Genomic DNA, 16,492 nt, shown 5'->3' with positions numbered 1-16,492 from the left:
CCTGTGGCCCTGTCCCACTCCCCACTGAGGCCCTACAGCCATGCATTGTGGCCCCAGGCCCCAAGTCCCAGCCCTACCCAACTCCCTCCCTCCCTCCCTATGGGGGCCTCAATCCCACCCTGCCTCCTTACCTGCGGGAGCTGCTCTCCAAGCTGCCTGGGGCCATGTGCACCCCCTGCCTGACTGCCCTCTTCCTGCTTCCTCCCAGCCCCCTGCAGGTTGGACCTCTGTCCATCTGCAGAGAGCTCTTTGCAAAACTGCAAAATCCACAGGTTTCTTTAGTAAAATGAGAAATCTGTGTTTTCCTCCCATAAAGGGGAAAATCTGTGGTTTTCTCTGTTTTCCACAGGAAAACAGAAAACCCAGATCTCTGATCATGAGGAAGATGACAAAAGCCTGGAAAAGATTCCCAACTGTAGGCCAGAGCAGAGAGACCCTGTCTGAGAGGTGTCTCAAACCTGCAAAATATAGACATTGCCTAGATTTGAGGCTCTGGAGAAAGGTCCACACACCCAAGTTACAGGACTGAGTAACTGGCATGGTGACAACGATGATCAAGCCAGAAACTTACAGCACCAGTCTCCCCACTGAAGTCGACAGGAATAGTAGCTCATCAGTAGCAGCCAGCAGGGGTGGGCAATTATTTTTGGCGGAGGGCCGCTTGCTGAGTTTTGGTAAGCCACCAAGGGCCGCATGACAGGCCACCAGGGGCAGATAAATATTAATTTTTCTAAATTTTTAGGGGCCCCACAGGCCAGATACAATGGCCTGGCAGGCTGCATCCGGTCTCTCGGCTACATTTTGCCCACCCCTGAGCTAGGGGCTCCCAAATGAGTCCCTCTTGACAGCCTTAGTGGCAGCTGCTGCAGCAGTGCTGTACATACATGTAAGGCCCACCCAAATAGGGCAGCAGCAGGACCTAAACATAGATTGAGGACACAGAAGAATTCTAGACTGGGTATACAGCCTCTGTAGGGTTTATATCCCATCCTTGCAGTGGTACAACACTGCCCTCTTACACCATCCCTTGCTTAACCAGCTGAGAAATTGTTCTTCCACAGCCTGTTGATGAGCACTGATGAGCTCTTTGGGTCATAGGCAGCTTCACTACATTCTTGGGCAGCACCTCACCCAACAAGGACACTCCTTTCATTCAATCAATGACTTGGGGTTAGTATGTGCTAGGCTGCTTCTAATGCCAGAAGGTCTGTTCATAGGGAAGCCACAAGAGCATGTATACACAGCAAGGGCCACAGCAGCTAGCAGAAACAAAAGCATCTGCACACACCTTCTGCTGGCTGTCAAGTGGTGGCAGAAGCTAGCAGTCAGAAAGATGCTGTTGGTCTATCAGCAGATCAAAGGGCTTCTGCTGCCACAAGGGAACTGGGAGGAGGCACTCACAGATTTTGAAGGCTGGATCAGAGTTCTGCCAACAAAACTGCATAATACAGATTAGGCCTAGGAGAGCAGGTATGGAGAGAGAGTTGGCTGAAGAAATTTTCAAAGGTCATACAAACATTACTCTTAGCATCTTAGTGGCATTAGTAACTGGAAAGTCATCTCTCCATTCCAAGAGCACAGGTTGTCTTTCAAAGATTTCTTTAAAAGGGCTGTGTCAACTTGAAATGTACCAGAAGCTGAATATCCTTAATTTTCTTATAAACATGCTAAAGACTGATATCTTCAATACTGATATTTTAAAAAAGAACAAAAAGGAAGGACCAATAATAGGGAAGTTATTGTCTAAATTGAACAGCCAAGCAAGACACTGCTTGAAAAACTTTAATTGGCATTGAATCCGCAGCTGTGATTTGTAAAGGGGACCAAGTGCTTCCTATCCATTGGCAGTATGCCAACCCAGGTGTTCAAAAATCATGAGACTGGTTTGAATAGGATATATCTAAGTCTTTTTTCTTGGCCTTCTAGTCAATTTTTTAAGCTTCCTTCTGTCACCATGATGGCTAGAAATATATTTTAAAAAGAAAAAGAAAATGGAGTCTTATAATCACATGATTCCAGGAGCTGGAGCTGTATGAGAAAAAGAACAAAACAAAAAAACAATCATCAAATACCATGATATTTGAAAACCTGGCAACAACACCTTGGCCTTCAGTAGGATTTTATCACCTTGGGTAATGTCACACATCTGTGCTCAGTGCAGAAAGCAGGCTCCTAACCCAAAGCTAGCAACCCTGGGAAACATTATATTTACCCAGATCTAAGACAACTTCGAATTTCAGGCTAGCCCCCGCTAATGAGATTCTATACATGGAAAAATTATGTTGTGCTAATATCCCATGTATAGAGCTAATTATTGTTGGGTTGTTTCAATTCATCTGCCCCACTGCTGCAGCAGGGAAAGCAAAGCCAGGGCAGCAAACAGTAACAGGTGGACAGGTGACAGGGGGACAGACAGTCTGAGCCCCATCCCTTGCCCACTACACTCCTTCTTCCCTCAACCACATGTCTCCCATCACCTGCACTCCCTGCACCCCCCCACAGTGCTTGTGTACCTTGCCACACTTGCCCCCCCCCATGTCTGTCCCCTCTGGCACATCCCCCTGCTGCCTTCTCCCACAGGTGCCTACACCCTCCCACTTGGTCCCTACCTGCTACTAGTCTCCACACACAGCACCTGCTGATCAGCTTTAGCTCTGGCCCAGTAGTTGAGGTGGTGACAGCTCTGGCCATAACCCTAGCTCCAGCTCCAGCCCCAGGACCAGATCAGAGTCAAAGCCATAGCTGCCAGCACCATTGCCAATATAGTGCCCCTCTAAAAAGGCATAAAGGAGGTCCTGGAGAACTAGAGTGTTTTAGCCTCACCTCAATACCTGGGAAGTCACTGGAACATATCGTAAGGAAGTCCATTTGCAAGCATCTGGAGGAGGAATGGCTGATCAAAAGCAGCCAGCGTGGATTTATGAAAAACAAACCGTGTCAATCTAACTTGAACTCCTTCTGTGACAAAAGAGCTACTAGGGTGGATGAAGGAAACACTGTATCTGGATTTCAGCAAGCCTTTTGACAAGGTTCCACAGGACCTTCTCAAGTCATAGACAAACTGGAGAAATGCGGGCTGGACAAAACTACTTAAAAGTGGATAAACGACTGGCTCAATAGCCACAAGCAAAGGGCAATTATTAATGGCTCCAGATCAGAATGGCATGAGGCCTTGAGTGAAGTCCCACAAGAGTCTGTTCTGGGTCAGTGCTGTTCAACATGTTTATTAAGGATGTGGATGTTGGGATTGAGAGCTTCTTGGGCAAGTTTGCAGATGACATGAAACTGAGAAGGACTGCAAAGACCCTGGAGGACAGGAGTGCAATTCAAAAGGACTTTGACAGATTAGAAAGCTGACTGGTGCGAACAGGATGACGTTTAATGGCAACAAATGAAAGGTGCTATACCTCAGGATGAATAATCATAAACACAAATATAAATGGGTGACATGGCTGGATGGCAGCACTTCAAAGAAGTCTTTGGTATATCACAGACTCAATGCAAGTCTGTGGTGTGATGTAGCTGCCCAGATGTGGTTTTGGGATGCACCAATAGAAGCACTAGGTGTAAAACACAGGACGTGATAATGCCTCTCTAGTTGGCACTGGGTAGGTCTCATGTAGAGTACTGTATGCTGTTTTGGGTTCCACATTTCAAAAAGGACATGGAAAAGTTAGAGAAGGTCCAGAGGCCTATAACAAATGATAAAGAGCTTGGAAGATGAGTCATACAAGGGGTTAAAGGAAATAGGCATGCTCAGATTGCAGAAAAGATGCTTAAGAAGGGGCGTGATAGCAATTTTCAAATACCTGATGGGTTCCCATGGAGAAAAGGAAAAGCAGCTTTTCCCTCATGCTGAAAAGGGTGAGACATGTACCAATGACTTGAAGTTGGACCAAGGTTTAGACTGGGTATCGGAAAAACTTCTTCACTGTTAGAACAGTAAAGCAGTGGAACAGACTGCCTAGGGAAGTGGTAGGCTCTCCATCATTGGAGGTGTTCAAGAAAAGGCTGGACAGGCACTGGTCAGGGATAATCTAGCATAGCTATACTTATATTCTACTATGGGTATTTCCCATGTTTCTGGGCTTTGCTGGTTTCCACAGTAGACCAAGAGAGATTTTTTCCCCCTTCTTCTGCTACATGTGATGGGGGGTGTTTTTTGAGCCTTCCTCAGAAACACTGAGTATTGGCTGCAACCAAGGCTGAGGATTTTGACTGAGGTGGGCCAGTGCTCCTGGTGGGGCTTTTAGCTGGAGGGTCCTTGGCTAGAGGGTCTTGCCCCTCTTCTCTGGGTCTGACTGATCACCATATGTGGAGTGGGGAATGAATTCTGCCCCACGATCAGAATGGTATGGACTGTGTGAGGTTTTGCCTTCCTCTGTAGCAAGGGTCGTGGCCCTCTTCCTTGGATCTCTTGAGCATTTTTAGCAACTTTTGCAGCAGCAGAACATTGGACACCATGGTTCCCCTGCTTTACCTGTAGCAGACTAGAGTGTTATGCCTGTTATATAGGATTGACCCTATAATTTTGCTTATAGGTGAAACAATGGGTTTGTATATGATAGTATGTATAAGGATGATCTTGCCTCAGGCAGGGGATTGGACTAAATGACCTCTGGAGGACAGGAGTGCAATTCAGAAGGACTTTGACAGATTACAAAACTGGACTGGTGCTAACAGGATGACGTCCCTACTAGCCCTACTTCTCTGTGATTCTGATCCCATGAATCCAAGACAAGTGCTCTTTCTGTGCTTCTTCTCCTCCTCTGCCCCCACCATGTTGAATGGGGGGAAAAAACCTCTTCTTGGATTTGCATTATTACAATACCTCTCCTACCTAACCAGGACTTACAGGTTCTCAACATATGAACTTCTCTTTGCTCATTGCTGTCTCTCTCCTTTCTATCACCTACTCTTAAGCCCACAGGGAAACTGCCAGTCTGAACCAGACCTATGATCTATCTACCTCTGTCCTCAACAGCAAACAGCTTCTTCCGTGGAAGGTGAGAGAACACTACAGGAAGTAAAAGAAAGACTGTTGTGAGTACTCACCTTATTATACTGGCCTAAACCCTAAAGCTCAAAAAGTTTAATACCTTTTCTTGCAATTTTTGCCTTCACTAATCAGGATGACATTGGTTCCCCTATCTACATCAACATCCAGCCTCTTCTGGAGTCTGGCAACCTTCTTGCCTTCATTGGCCTTCTTGCTTCAGGGGGCTGCCTATTCTGAGTTCATGAACATCTATTCATGTCTCATGAACTGGTCACTTCTTAACTGTCCCCATCTCTACATTGTGGTAGTGGGTGACCCAGGGCAAGGTCCTCCTGCTATCATGGCACTGTAGGCAACCTACTTAGGAGATGAGGCTAAGAACATATACATATCTACCGAAGGCAGTGGGAGAGGGCATCCATTGGTGGAATGCTCTCTGATCCTTGGACATAAGGTGCAAGAAAGCTGTAAGATCTGGCTATTACATTTTTCACCACATTACGTTATCCTAGGTCTTTGCACATGGCCTGTGCTGCTGCTTCTTGATGGTTTTTCTTTTGCAATGCCTGAGTAAAAGCACTGTTCCCTGGATACAGACACATGGATTGGAGTGGATGGACAAAATCCCATCCCCAAACCCAGCAACATGGTAAGGGGGCACACAGGTGGCTTTCATGCAGTCTCCACAACCTGGGTCTGTCAGGCATGGCTGAGACAAGTGGAGCTTTACAACTATCACTTAGGAGGTAGAGCTGTGAGGAGAATGCTGAGCAAGTGATGTGCCAGGCAACCTCTCTCTCTCTTCAGAACAGGAAAGCATTAGTGCATTGAATGGGGCTGCAAAACCCATAACGTAATCATAAGCCAAGGTGGCTTCTGGATGTGGAATTGTCCCAGCTGGTGAAGTTAAGACTGGTGACCTAATCACTACACACCAGTTTATTTAGGCATACAAGTAGTTAAACATTCATGCATTTAATTTTCCCCAGTCAAATCTCCTTAAACCCATGTCTGATTAGCACAGAGAAATAACCTACAAATTGCTTTTGCATACTTCCACTTTAATGAGCAAGGAGGTAATTAAACTATACTTCTTTTATTTGCTCGTTCCAAAAAAGTGCTCATTGAATCTGTTAATTAGATGTGGAGCTTGGTTAGACAGGCTGCAGTCTTTTCCCATTAGTCACTCCCCACTGCCTCAGCATGGAAGATATACTCATGTTAGAGAGCAGAGCCTTAAGTCATGTTAGTAACGGGGCAACTCATGGGCTGATTTAACCTGGGCCCCAAATCTTGGGCTACTTGCATAGAATCGTAGAAAATTAGGGTTGGAAGGGACCTCAGGAGGTCATCTAGTCCAACCCCCTGTTCAAAGCAGGACCATCCCCAACTAGATCATCCCAGCCAAAGCTTTGTCTAGCTGGGTCCTGAAAACCTCCAAGGATGGAGCTTCCACCACCTCTCTGGGTAACCTGTTCCAGTGCTTTACTATCCTCCTAGTGAGAAAATTCTACCTAATATCTAACTTAAACTTCCCTTGCTGCAACTTGAGACTCTTGCTCTGTGTTCTGTCATCTGCCATCACTGAGAACAGAATAGCTTCATCCTCTTTTGAACCCTGGTTCAGGTAGTTGAAGGCTGCTTTTAAATCCTCCCATAGTCTTATCTTCTTTAGACTATAAGCTCCCTCCATAGGTGGTACAATCACATACTCTGGAAATCTTCAAGAGGAGACTGGATGGTCACCTTGCTGGGGCCACTTGACCCCAGTTGTCTTTCCTGGTTGGTGCACAGGCTGGACCCAATGATCATCTGAGGTCCCTTCCAGCCCCACAATCTATGCAATAAGCCCAGTTCCCTCAGCCTCTCCTCATCAATCATGTCCCCCAGCCCCCTCACCATTTTTGTTGCCCTCCACTGGATTCTTTCCAATTTGTTAATATATTTTCTGTAGTGAGGGGTCCAAAACTGAACAGTTCTCCAGATGTGAGCTTACCACCACTGAATAGAGGAAAATAATTACTTCCCTTGACTGACTGGCAACACACCTACCAATGCAGCCCAGTATGCCGTTAGCCTTCTTGGCAACAAGCATGAATGACGTGCACCCCTGAAGGCTGGGGGAGCACAGCAACCAGCTGCAGGCAGTAGTGGGGGTGAGGTGGCAACAAACTCCCGCAGGCAGCCACAGCACTATCAGCAGCAGGTGTGGGAGGGGGTGGCGAGCACCGCTGGCAATCGGCAACCACCTGTAGATGCCACCGGCGGTGTCAGCAGTGAGGGGAGGGTGCAAATGGTGACCACCCACAGGCACCGCTCGCAGTGGTGGTAGCAGCCAATTGCAGGGAGTGCACCATCAATCTCAGGGGGTGTATATGCACCTGCGTGCATGTCCTACATGCCACCAATGGCACCAAGGACACACTGCTGGCTCATATTCAGCTTATCGTTCACTATAACCCCCAGGTCCTTTTCTGCAGAGCTGCTGCCCAGCCAGTCTGCCCGCAGCCTGTACTGGTGCATGGGATTGTTCTGTCCTAAGTGCAGGACTTTGCACTTGTCCTTGTTGAACCTCATGAGATTTCTTTCAGCCCAATTCTCCAATTTGTCTAGGTCATTCCAAATCCTAGCCCTACCTTCCAGTATATCTACCACTCCTCCATGATTTTTCCAGGGACTGACATGAGGCTGACTGATCTGTAGTTCCCTAAAACCTCCTTTTTCCCTTTCTTAAATATGGGCACTATGTTTGCCCTTTTCCAATTCAATCATCCGGGACCTCTCCTGATTACCATGAGCTTTCAAAGATGATTGCCAGCGGCTCTGCAATTACATCAGCCAACTCCCTCAGCACTCTCAAGTGCATCCCATCCATCCCCAAGGACTTGTACACATGCAGCTTTTCTAAATTGTCCTTAACCTGTTCCTTCACCACTGAAAGAGGTGAGGGCTGCTCACCTCCTCCCCAAACTGTGCGGCCTGGTGCAGTAGTCGGGGAGCTGACCTTGCCTGTGAAGACTGAGGCAAAAAAGGCATTGAACACTTCAGCCTTTTCTGCACCTTCTGTCACAAGGTTGCCTCCCTCATTTAGTAAGATACTCACACTTTCCTTGATCCTCCTTGTACTACCAACATACTTGTAGAAACCCTTCTTGTTATCCTTCACATCCCTTGCTAGCTGCAACTCCAATTGCGCTTTGGCCTTTCTGACTTCAGAACACTGCTTGGGCATGCAGGGATGATATTCTTTCCTAGTTATTTGTCCAAGTTTCCACTTCTTCTAAGCTTCCTTTTTGTGACTTAGTTTACTGAAGAGTTCCCTGCTAAGCCAAGCTGGTTTTCTGCCATACTTGCTAGTCTTCCTGTGCATCAGGATGGTTTGTTCCTGCACTCTCAGTAAGGCTTCTTTAAAGTACAACCAGCTCTCCTGGACTCCTCTACCCCTCAGACTGGCTTCCCAGGGGATCCTGCCCATGAGCTCCCTGAGTGACTCAAAGTCTATTCAGGGTTTCTGGACACTGGAGCTTGCTTGGGTGCAAGGCTTTCAGCTGCAAACCAAAAGGCACAGCCACCTCCAGTGGGATAAGAAGGAAGCTGCTTCAGCCAAGAATCATGTCACACAGTTCCTTCATAAGAGGAAATAGGCAGGGACTTGATTATGAAGCTTCCAAGTTCTAAAGCTAAAAGATTCCACCTGCTTCAGTGAGTCCCCTATGGAAATATCCAGGCTAATTTCCAGCCTCACAAATTCTTTCCAAGACATAGCAGCTAATCTCCATTCAATTTGTTATCAATTAAAATCAAGTTAGTGAAGTAGAAAATGAAGTGGTAAGGAACAGTCTCTTATGGCAGATCAAGGGAAAAAAATAACAGGATCAAATGAAGTTCACTCAATATTAGCATTAGTCCTATGCAGAAAAGTATTCAAGTAGCTCAGACTCAAAAGGAAATATGTCAAGAGACTGGGGAAGAATTTTCTCCTTCTCGCTAGAAGAGGCCAGAGGGAAGGAGATTTGTGAGTGTCAAGTCAAAACCCCAGCCCCAGGAAGTATTTTGCAGCTCAGCAACTACACATTGCTTCTGGTAGGTCATCTTCCCTTCCATGAGTTCTCAACATTGTTTCCTGGTCTCTTTCTGGAGGTGTCCATCATTCTTTTCCACCTGGGTTTTTTCCTCCCACTTCTTGGATTACAAGGGATTTATTGGAACTAGTTTGAAGAACTGAACAACTTAAATTGGAACTCATGGGAAATAAACTGCTGTGCACATCTGAAATACCTGTTGAAAAAAGAGCCTCTGCTTTCCACTGTTAGGAAACAAAGGAACAGGAAATATCTGGGGAGAGGGGAGGGAAAAAGGAGAGGGCGGCCCTCCAAAATCAAATGATTTGTGCTCCTTCCCTGGGGACTGCACTTTCATGACTGGACATGCTACTATGTTTAGTTTTTGGCTGATACCAATAGCCAATTATTAACCAGCTGTATCAGCCAATACTGATCCAATAACCGATTTACAGGAATGCAGTTGGGCAGCATGAAGAGCAGCTCCCTGCAGGTAAGTCTGTGGAGTGGAAGGAGTGTGGGGGAAGGAAAGGGCATGCGGGTACACATAAAGGCACCCATGGTGAGGGAGGGAGTGGGGCAGAGGCTGGAGGCACTGCCCAGCCAGTGGTAAATGGGACCTGGGCCTGGACCAGGGGACAGAGCTGCAGACAGCTCATCCAGGGGATCAATGTCGCTGTGCTTAAAAATGGTGGTGGCAACACCTGAACTAAAGCTTGTCAAGTGAGCTTTAGTTCAAGTACTGAAGGGGGGGGGGGGCAGATGTGGGCTGCCTGCTACGGGCTTGGGACTTTTTGCCCTGCTGCCTTTCCCTTGGGAGCCCCATGGTGCCTATGCATCCTCTGCCCACTCAAAAGTGGGAGGCATAACTCACTACCCCCACCGCTGCTGGGTGGGCAGGAGACATGCAGTCGGCATGGGGCTCCCGAGGGAAAGGCAGAAGAACAGAGAGCCCCAAGCCCACAGTGGGCAGCACTCATCCACCCTGCACACAAATCTGGGGGGACACATGCCCCCGCATGCCTCCCACAGTGGGGTTCTGTGCAACAGCAGAAAGTCACCCTCCTCCCCCCTGCGCCCCCTGGATGAGCTGCCCATGGCTCCATCCTGCTCCCTGCCCTGGCCCTGGGTCCCACTCACTCCCTGGCTGGGCAGTGCTCCCAGCCCCTGCCCCACTCCCTCCCTCACTGTGGGGGCCTCGAGCTGCCCCTCCCCATGCCCCTTCTCCTCCACAGACATACCTGCAGGGCACTGCTCTCCACGCTGCCGGGCTGCATTTCTGTGTGTGGCTGCATGCATGCATGTGGCATCCAGGGGCCACAGCCAGAAGACATATTGTTTTTATTGGTGACATTCTTGGCTACACTGGTGAAAAAAGCCAATAGCCAATAATGTTAATTTTCCCTTTATTGGTGTCGATCCGACATGCAACTAATATATCGGTGCATCTCTAGTTGGACTAAAGCCCTTGACTTCAGAAGGGCCAACTTCAATGAGCTTCAGAGATTAGTGGGGGAGACACTGAGGGCCCAGAAGGTAGAAGAGATGGGAATCCATGAGGGATGGTCGTACCTTAAGGGGGTGATCCTCCAGGCCCAAAGGGTAACAGTCCCTGAGAGAAGCAAGGAGGGTAAGGGTGCTCAGAAACCCCCATGGCTCAGCAAGGGCATTCAGGAATGCCTGAGAACTAAAAGGGGGCTGCACAACCAGTGGAAGGGAGGGGCTATCACCAAGGAGGAGTACTCCTCCTTGGCCTGTGAGTATAGGAGGGCTATTAGGAAGGCCAAGGCAGAGATGGAACTCAGGCTAGCACCCAGGATTAAGGACAACAAAAAGTCCTTTTTCAAGTACACTGGGAGCAAGAAGAGGGCACCAGGCAATGTAGGGCCCCTGCAAGTAACCATGTGGCTACGCCAGATGAGAAAACTGATATTTTTAACAGTTTCTTTGCCTCTGTTTTCTTGAACAGGGACCGGGATATCCCTCCTGCCAGAGGTAGGGACAATCTCGGGGATAGCTCTCACAGGCCTTGGGTCAGTACAGAGCTAGTTAGGGATCTTCTGGAAGGGCTAGACATTTTTAAATCTGCAGGTCCAGATGCCCTTCACCCAAGGATGTTGAGGGCGCTGGCAGGGGTCATCATGGAGCCCTTGGCCTGGCTGTATGAGCATTCATGGTCACCTGGCCAGGTGCCAGGGGATTGGAAACTAGCTAATGTGGTCCCTATTTTTAAGAAAGGAAGGAAGGAGGACTCAAGTAACTATAGGCCCGTAAGCCTCACCTTGGTGCTCGGGAAGATCTTGGAGAAAATCATTAAGGAGCACATCTGTGGGGGGCCAGCAGGGGAGATCATGCTCAGGGGCAACCAGCATGGGTTCATCAAAGGCAGGTCCTTTGAATGTCCAGGTCATTGCCTTTTATGACCAGGTAACTAAATCCTTGGATGATGTTGTCACCGTGGACGTAGTCTTTCTAGACTTTAAGAAGGCCTTTGACACTGTCTCACACCCCATTCTCATTAATAAATTAAGCGACTGTGGTATTGATGCCTACACAGTTGGATGGGTAAAAAACTGGCTGATGGGGCACACCCAGAGACTGGCAGTGGACGGGTGAGCAGTGGGGTCCCCCAGGGCTCAGTCCTCGGGCCCGCTGTTTAACATCTTCATCAGTGACTTGGACGAGGGGGTTGAAAGCACATTGTCCAAGTTTGCTGACGGCACTAAGATGTGGGGTGAGGTGGGCACACTTGAAGGGAGAGAGAGGCTACAACTAGATTTAGACAGACTACAAAAGTGGGCAGATGAGAAAAGGAAGGGGTTCAACATAGATAAATGCAGGGTGCTGCATCGTTATTGACTCCAAGATGAACATGAGCCATTAATGCCAGACCACAGCCAGCAAGGCCAGCCAGACCTTGTTGTGCATCCAAAGATGCATCTCAAGCCAGTCCACAGAGGTGATGCTCACCCTCTGTGTGACATTGGTCAGGCCACAATTGGAGTACCGCATCCAATACTGGACACTGAACTTTAAAACAGATGTGGCCAGCCTGGAGACAGTTCAGAGAACAGCCACCCATTTGGTGAGAGGGCAGCAGGACAAGCCCTATGAAGAGAGGCTGAGGGAACTGAACCTGTTCAGCTTCGGCAAGAGGAGGCTGAGGGGGGACCTGGTGGCTGCCGACAAACTCATCAGGGGAGATCTTCAGCAAATAAGAAGAGCCCTATTCTCCCCAGCACCACCTGGGGTGATGAGGAACAATGGTGATAAGCTGATGGAGAATAGGTTTAGGTTAGATATCAGGAGGCAATTTTTTACAGTTAGGGTGGCCAGAATCTGGAACCGCCTTCCCAGGGAAGTGGTCCTTGCCCCTACTTTGGGCAAATTCAAGAGGAGGCTGGATGATCACCTGTCTGGGGTCTTGTGAACTCAGCATTCATTCCTGCCTGTGGCAGGGGGTCAGGCTAGATGATCTGTTCAGGTCTCTCCTGACCCTCGCTACTATGAAACTATGAATCTGGGCCAAAGGCTGCCAAAGTCAATGGAAAGTCTTCCTTAGCTTTGATGGGCTTTGGACAAGGCTCTGAAAGCACATTCTCTGCAGGTACAAGCAAGCTTGTTTCTGATAAGAGAAACTCTCCCGTATGTTAGCACTGTTATACAGCAAGCATCAAGTAATGGGAGGATTAATGTATACAATGTTAAAACAGGATGAGGCAGAGGATATTCCTGTCCTGGCTGGGGAAGGCCTAAGGGTAGGAACAGATGCTGCATTAGTTCCTAGAAAAATTCTACCTGTGTTTGTCCTGGAACAGAAATATTCCAGGATTAGCATGTATGCACACTGCCCCCCTAACCAAGGTTTAGCAAGCAGCTGAATGCACTGCCACTTTTCTGCTATTGATTCAACAATGAGATTCTGAGATGACAGTTCAGGCACACTTTGAGATGCCCTGGGATAAACTGTTAGTACTTCTTATCCTGTGAAACTTTTTAGGATTTATCCTGGGACAATGGACACGGATGTCTGAACAACTGCATTTTGACCCAGGGTAAAATTGTTTATCCCAGGACAAATGCTATGTCTTTCTGTGACATAAAAATTCTTCCCATTTGTAATCTGTGTGATTACTTTATCCTGATTAGGATGCCTTTTTGATTCCTTGTTTGCACAGTGTCTAGTGTAGGAGGGCCCTGGCCTATCCCTGAGGATTCCAGATATCATAGTAGTTCAATAAATAAGTGATAATAAATTATTGCAGGCACCATCATTAGCTTTTTGCTTCAAAGCCAGCTAACAATTGCTTTCCCCATTCCTTTTTCTACTTCTTTTGGAAGCAACAATGAGGATGGATGGATTATCAACCCTGAATAGGAGGAGGAGGGCAGCACTGCAGGATGCAGTTGCAAATCATTCCATCTAGGAAGAATAACTACGCAACAAATGATAAATAAGCTCCCACCTTGCATCTTGCTTGCTTGCAGAGCCAATCAGCATGCAAGAGCTAAGTTCATGTGCCTTTTCCACATCCTTATGCCAAAGAAACAAATGTTTCACAGAACATGGTATCGGCAATGTAACTTCTGCCTCCAGCCCAGTGTCTGCAGAGCCCTCCTCTTCATTACAGAAGCTGTGAGGCCTCACAAACATTCTTGCACCCTGCTGCAGAGATAAGCACTGCTTTTGTTTCAGAGGGTTTTTTATTGTGCTCAAGTCCATGACATTTTGAATCTAACTCTGGGCCAACTTTGGGTTGAACAACTGAGCCATCCAGTAACTCACAACTACCAGAGCAAATTCCAAAACCAAATATTTCATTTGGAAAAAAACAAACAGTCTGTTGCTAAGCAAGCAGTGTACTTACCTAGCATAGCAGTGACAGAACCAACAGCCTGAAAGCAAGGACATGAATAATTAAGGGTACCATAAATCTTACACAGCTGGTCTGCAATAGAGATGCTGGGCTTCATTCCCCTCTCCTTGATGCCAGTTTTATGCCAGTGCCACTCCACTAGAGAGATATCACTGTCAGGATGTTTTTCCTGATAGCCCAAAATGTCCTTTTCCCCAGTTTCATTCCCTAAGCCAGTGGTGCTCAACCTCTGCCCCATGGGCCCAATACTGGGAAGCACCGTGGATCCATAAATTTGGTGGCAGGGGAGCTGGGACAGCATTAATTGCTGCAACTTCCAGAATAACAGCAACTAATGCTGTAACCATCGTCCCCCCTGCCAAATTTCTGGACCTTAGAAAGAGCCCTGCAGGCCAGATGACAGCCCTGCGGGGCAGTTCTACAGCCAGTTCAGATACTCAGGGGTGGGCCAGCAAGCAGGTCATTCCACAGCCAGACCCAGCGTGAGGGACTTGATCAGCATGCCAGACTGCGTCCACAGACTGAATCCATATGCTGACTCCACGCTAGATCAGAACCATAGACTGATCCTGCCCATGATATCTGGCCCATGGACTGACCCTGCACCACTTGTCTGGCTCACAATGCCAGAAGATGAAGCACCACTGTCCTAGGCCTTTTCTGAAGAGATACGAACACTCAGACACTCTGAACTCTAGCAGTCATGGAATATACGGCCACTTTTCCACATCATAGCTGCTAAAGCGATATTAACCTATAGGCTTCAGCTTCTAATCACTGGAGACCAAGAAGGAACTGTGTCTGAGCAGGTTAGCCTATCACTGCCCATGTGGTCATTTAGGCTAGGGCAAAGGCAGCCAAAATGGATGCTGGCCAAATCATGCCTCTATATGCCCTTGACCTAACTTACTACATAAGCCCGATAAGCCAGCAGGCTTGAGCAGCTTTTTGACCACAGGGCCACAAAGAGAGTCAAGTTCCTTAAAAAATGAGGGCATTCAGATATCTAACTACCTGACCAAAGGGTGAGGCCAGATAAATGTCTCAATGCCTCCATTTGCACCCACAATTTTCCTACAGGCACCAAGTGGGGTGCTAGTTAAGCTCAGCTGGGTAAACCAGCTGCTTATTGAAATCCAGGGAAGGCCAAATTTGTGGAGCTGGGGTCGGGGAAGAGAGGGCTCTTTACCAGCCTTTACAGCACCTTGCTGCTTTGTATGCATCGCACTGCATAGGTCAGGTCCCTGAAGATGCTCCCTTCCATTTTGGCTTGCCCTTGTGAGCAGACAAAGACTCCACCCTTCCCATCCCTGAAAAGGCACCGCCGGATGAGGCATCCTTGCAGAGAGTTGGCAAGAGACTGGGCCTCCTTGTCTCTTTGCAGCTCCTGTTGCAGACTTTTGAGCTCAAAGTCATTCTGGAGAGCATTCAACCCATTGGTTTGTGGCCGGCTGTAGATAACTTTGGTCAGCATGTGACTCAGGCTATGGGCCTGATAGGACAGCTTGTACATCGATTGATCGTCTCCCTCATTCTCACTGCCGGTGCTCAACTCGCTATCACTAGAGTCTGTGTCAAGGGTCATGGCTTCCCCCTCCTTGGCTGTATAAAGGTTCCCATTGAGCTCAGCCTCCTTCTCGCAAGTCTGTTCAAGCGCTGGTTGAGTCCTTAAGGCAGGAGGTAAGTTACTGTGGTCCCCACCTACCACAATCTCACAGGTCCTTATATTCCCCACTGGAGAGTCCCCCCAGTCTTCATGTTTTGACCTGCTGCAAGGTGAGGAATCTGGGGCCTGTAACAGAACAGAGCGGGACTTGGCCAGCATGGTCAGGTGCTTGCAGGCCCAGTTCCGATCAGAGGTCGGGGAGCCCTCCACAGTCACAGAGGCATTTTCACTGCCAATGAACTCACAGTTCTCAAGGACGCAGAGGGCCACGCTGTGGAAATTGATGCTGCATTGATTGAAGGTGCAGAACTTCACCTGGCATGTGCCTGGCGCATGGATCTGTAACTGCCCATTCTCGAAGTTGCAGTTGTCAAACTGGACGTGGCCAGAGGTTGTCTAGAGAATAGTGATAACAAAAAGTAAATACCCAGCGCAATCACCATTTCCGGAGAGACTTGCAGGTTCCTCTACTCTTTCCACAGAAATGTTCTACCTCTTTACATGTAGTAAATCATGGATTACAGATTACAAAACCCACAAAAATTTACCCCAGTTGGCTTCTACCCTCAGCCTAGAGATCAGTTAGCTTTGTACTTCTAACTAACATGGCATGCTCCATCTGTCACGGTCACCAGATTCCCCAGGTGACATGCTGCAATCACTGGACCTAAGCAACATCTGTGCTGCTCTTCTGAGCCCTTTCAAAACTATTGATGTGCACATTAGGCATCTACCTGTCTGCAAATGTAAGGTAATGAGTTTTACACCAGGCAGCTTGGTAAAGCTTAATGGCCTGTAATATTCAGAAGATCAGAACAGAATGATCTAATGGTCCTTCTGGTCTTTAAGAATATCCCAGGGGCATCTGCTGTACATGCTCACAGGCACA

General features: G+C 47.9%; 1 protein-coding gene across 2 annotated transcripts in view; it reads right to left on the bottom strand.

Annotated features, from left to right (window-relative positions):
• FBXO10 (F-box protein 10) overlaps positions 1 to 16,492 on the bottom strand; it is a 65,545-nt gene that overhangs the window by 33,047 nt on the left and 16,006 nt on the right. For both annotated transcript variants that reach the window (XR_002104684.1, XM_019555136.1), the window contains exon 3: positions 15,142 to 15,999. Coding sequence is in view for 1 of the 2 variants with exons in the window: in XM_019555136.1 (XP_019410681.1) it covers positions 15,142 to 15,999 (858 nt within the window). In the remaining variant the exon portion in view is untranslated. The remainder of the gene's footprint in view (positions 1 to 15,141; positions 16,000 to 16,492) is intronic.

This window comes from Crocodylus porosus, unplaced genomic scaffold, assembly GCF_001723895.1.
Source record: "Crocodylus porosus isolate Cpor-Errol unplaced genomic scaffold, CroPor_comp1, whole genome shotgun sequence".
Classification (NCBI taxonomy): domain Eukaryota; kingdom Metazoa; phylum Chordata; order Crocodylia; family Crocodylidae; genus Crocodylus; species Crocodylus porosus.
This window is presented reverse-complemented; position numbering and strand designations above follow the sequence as displayed.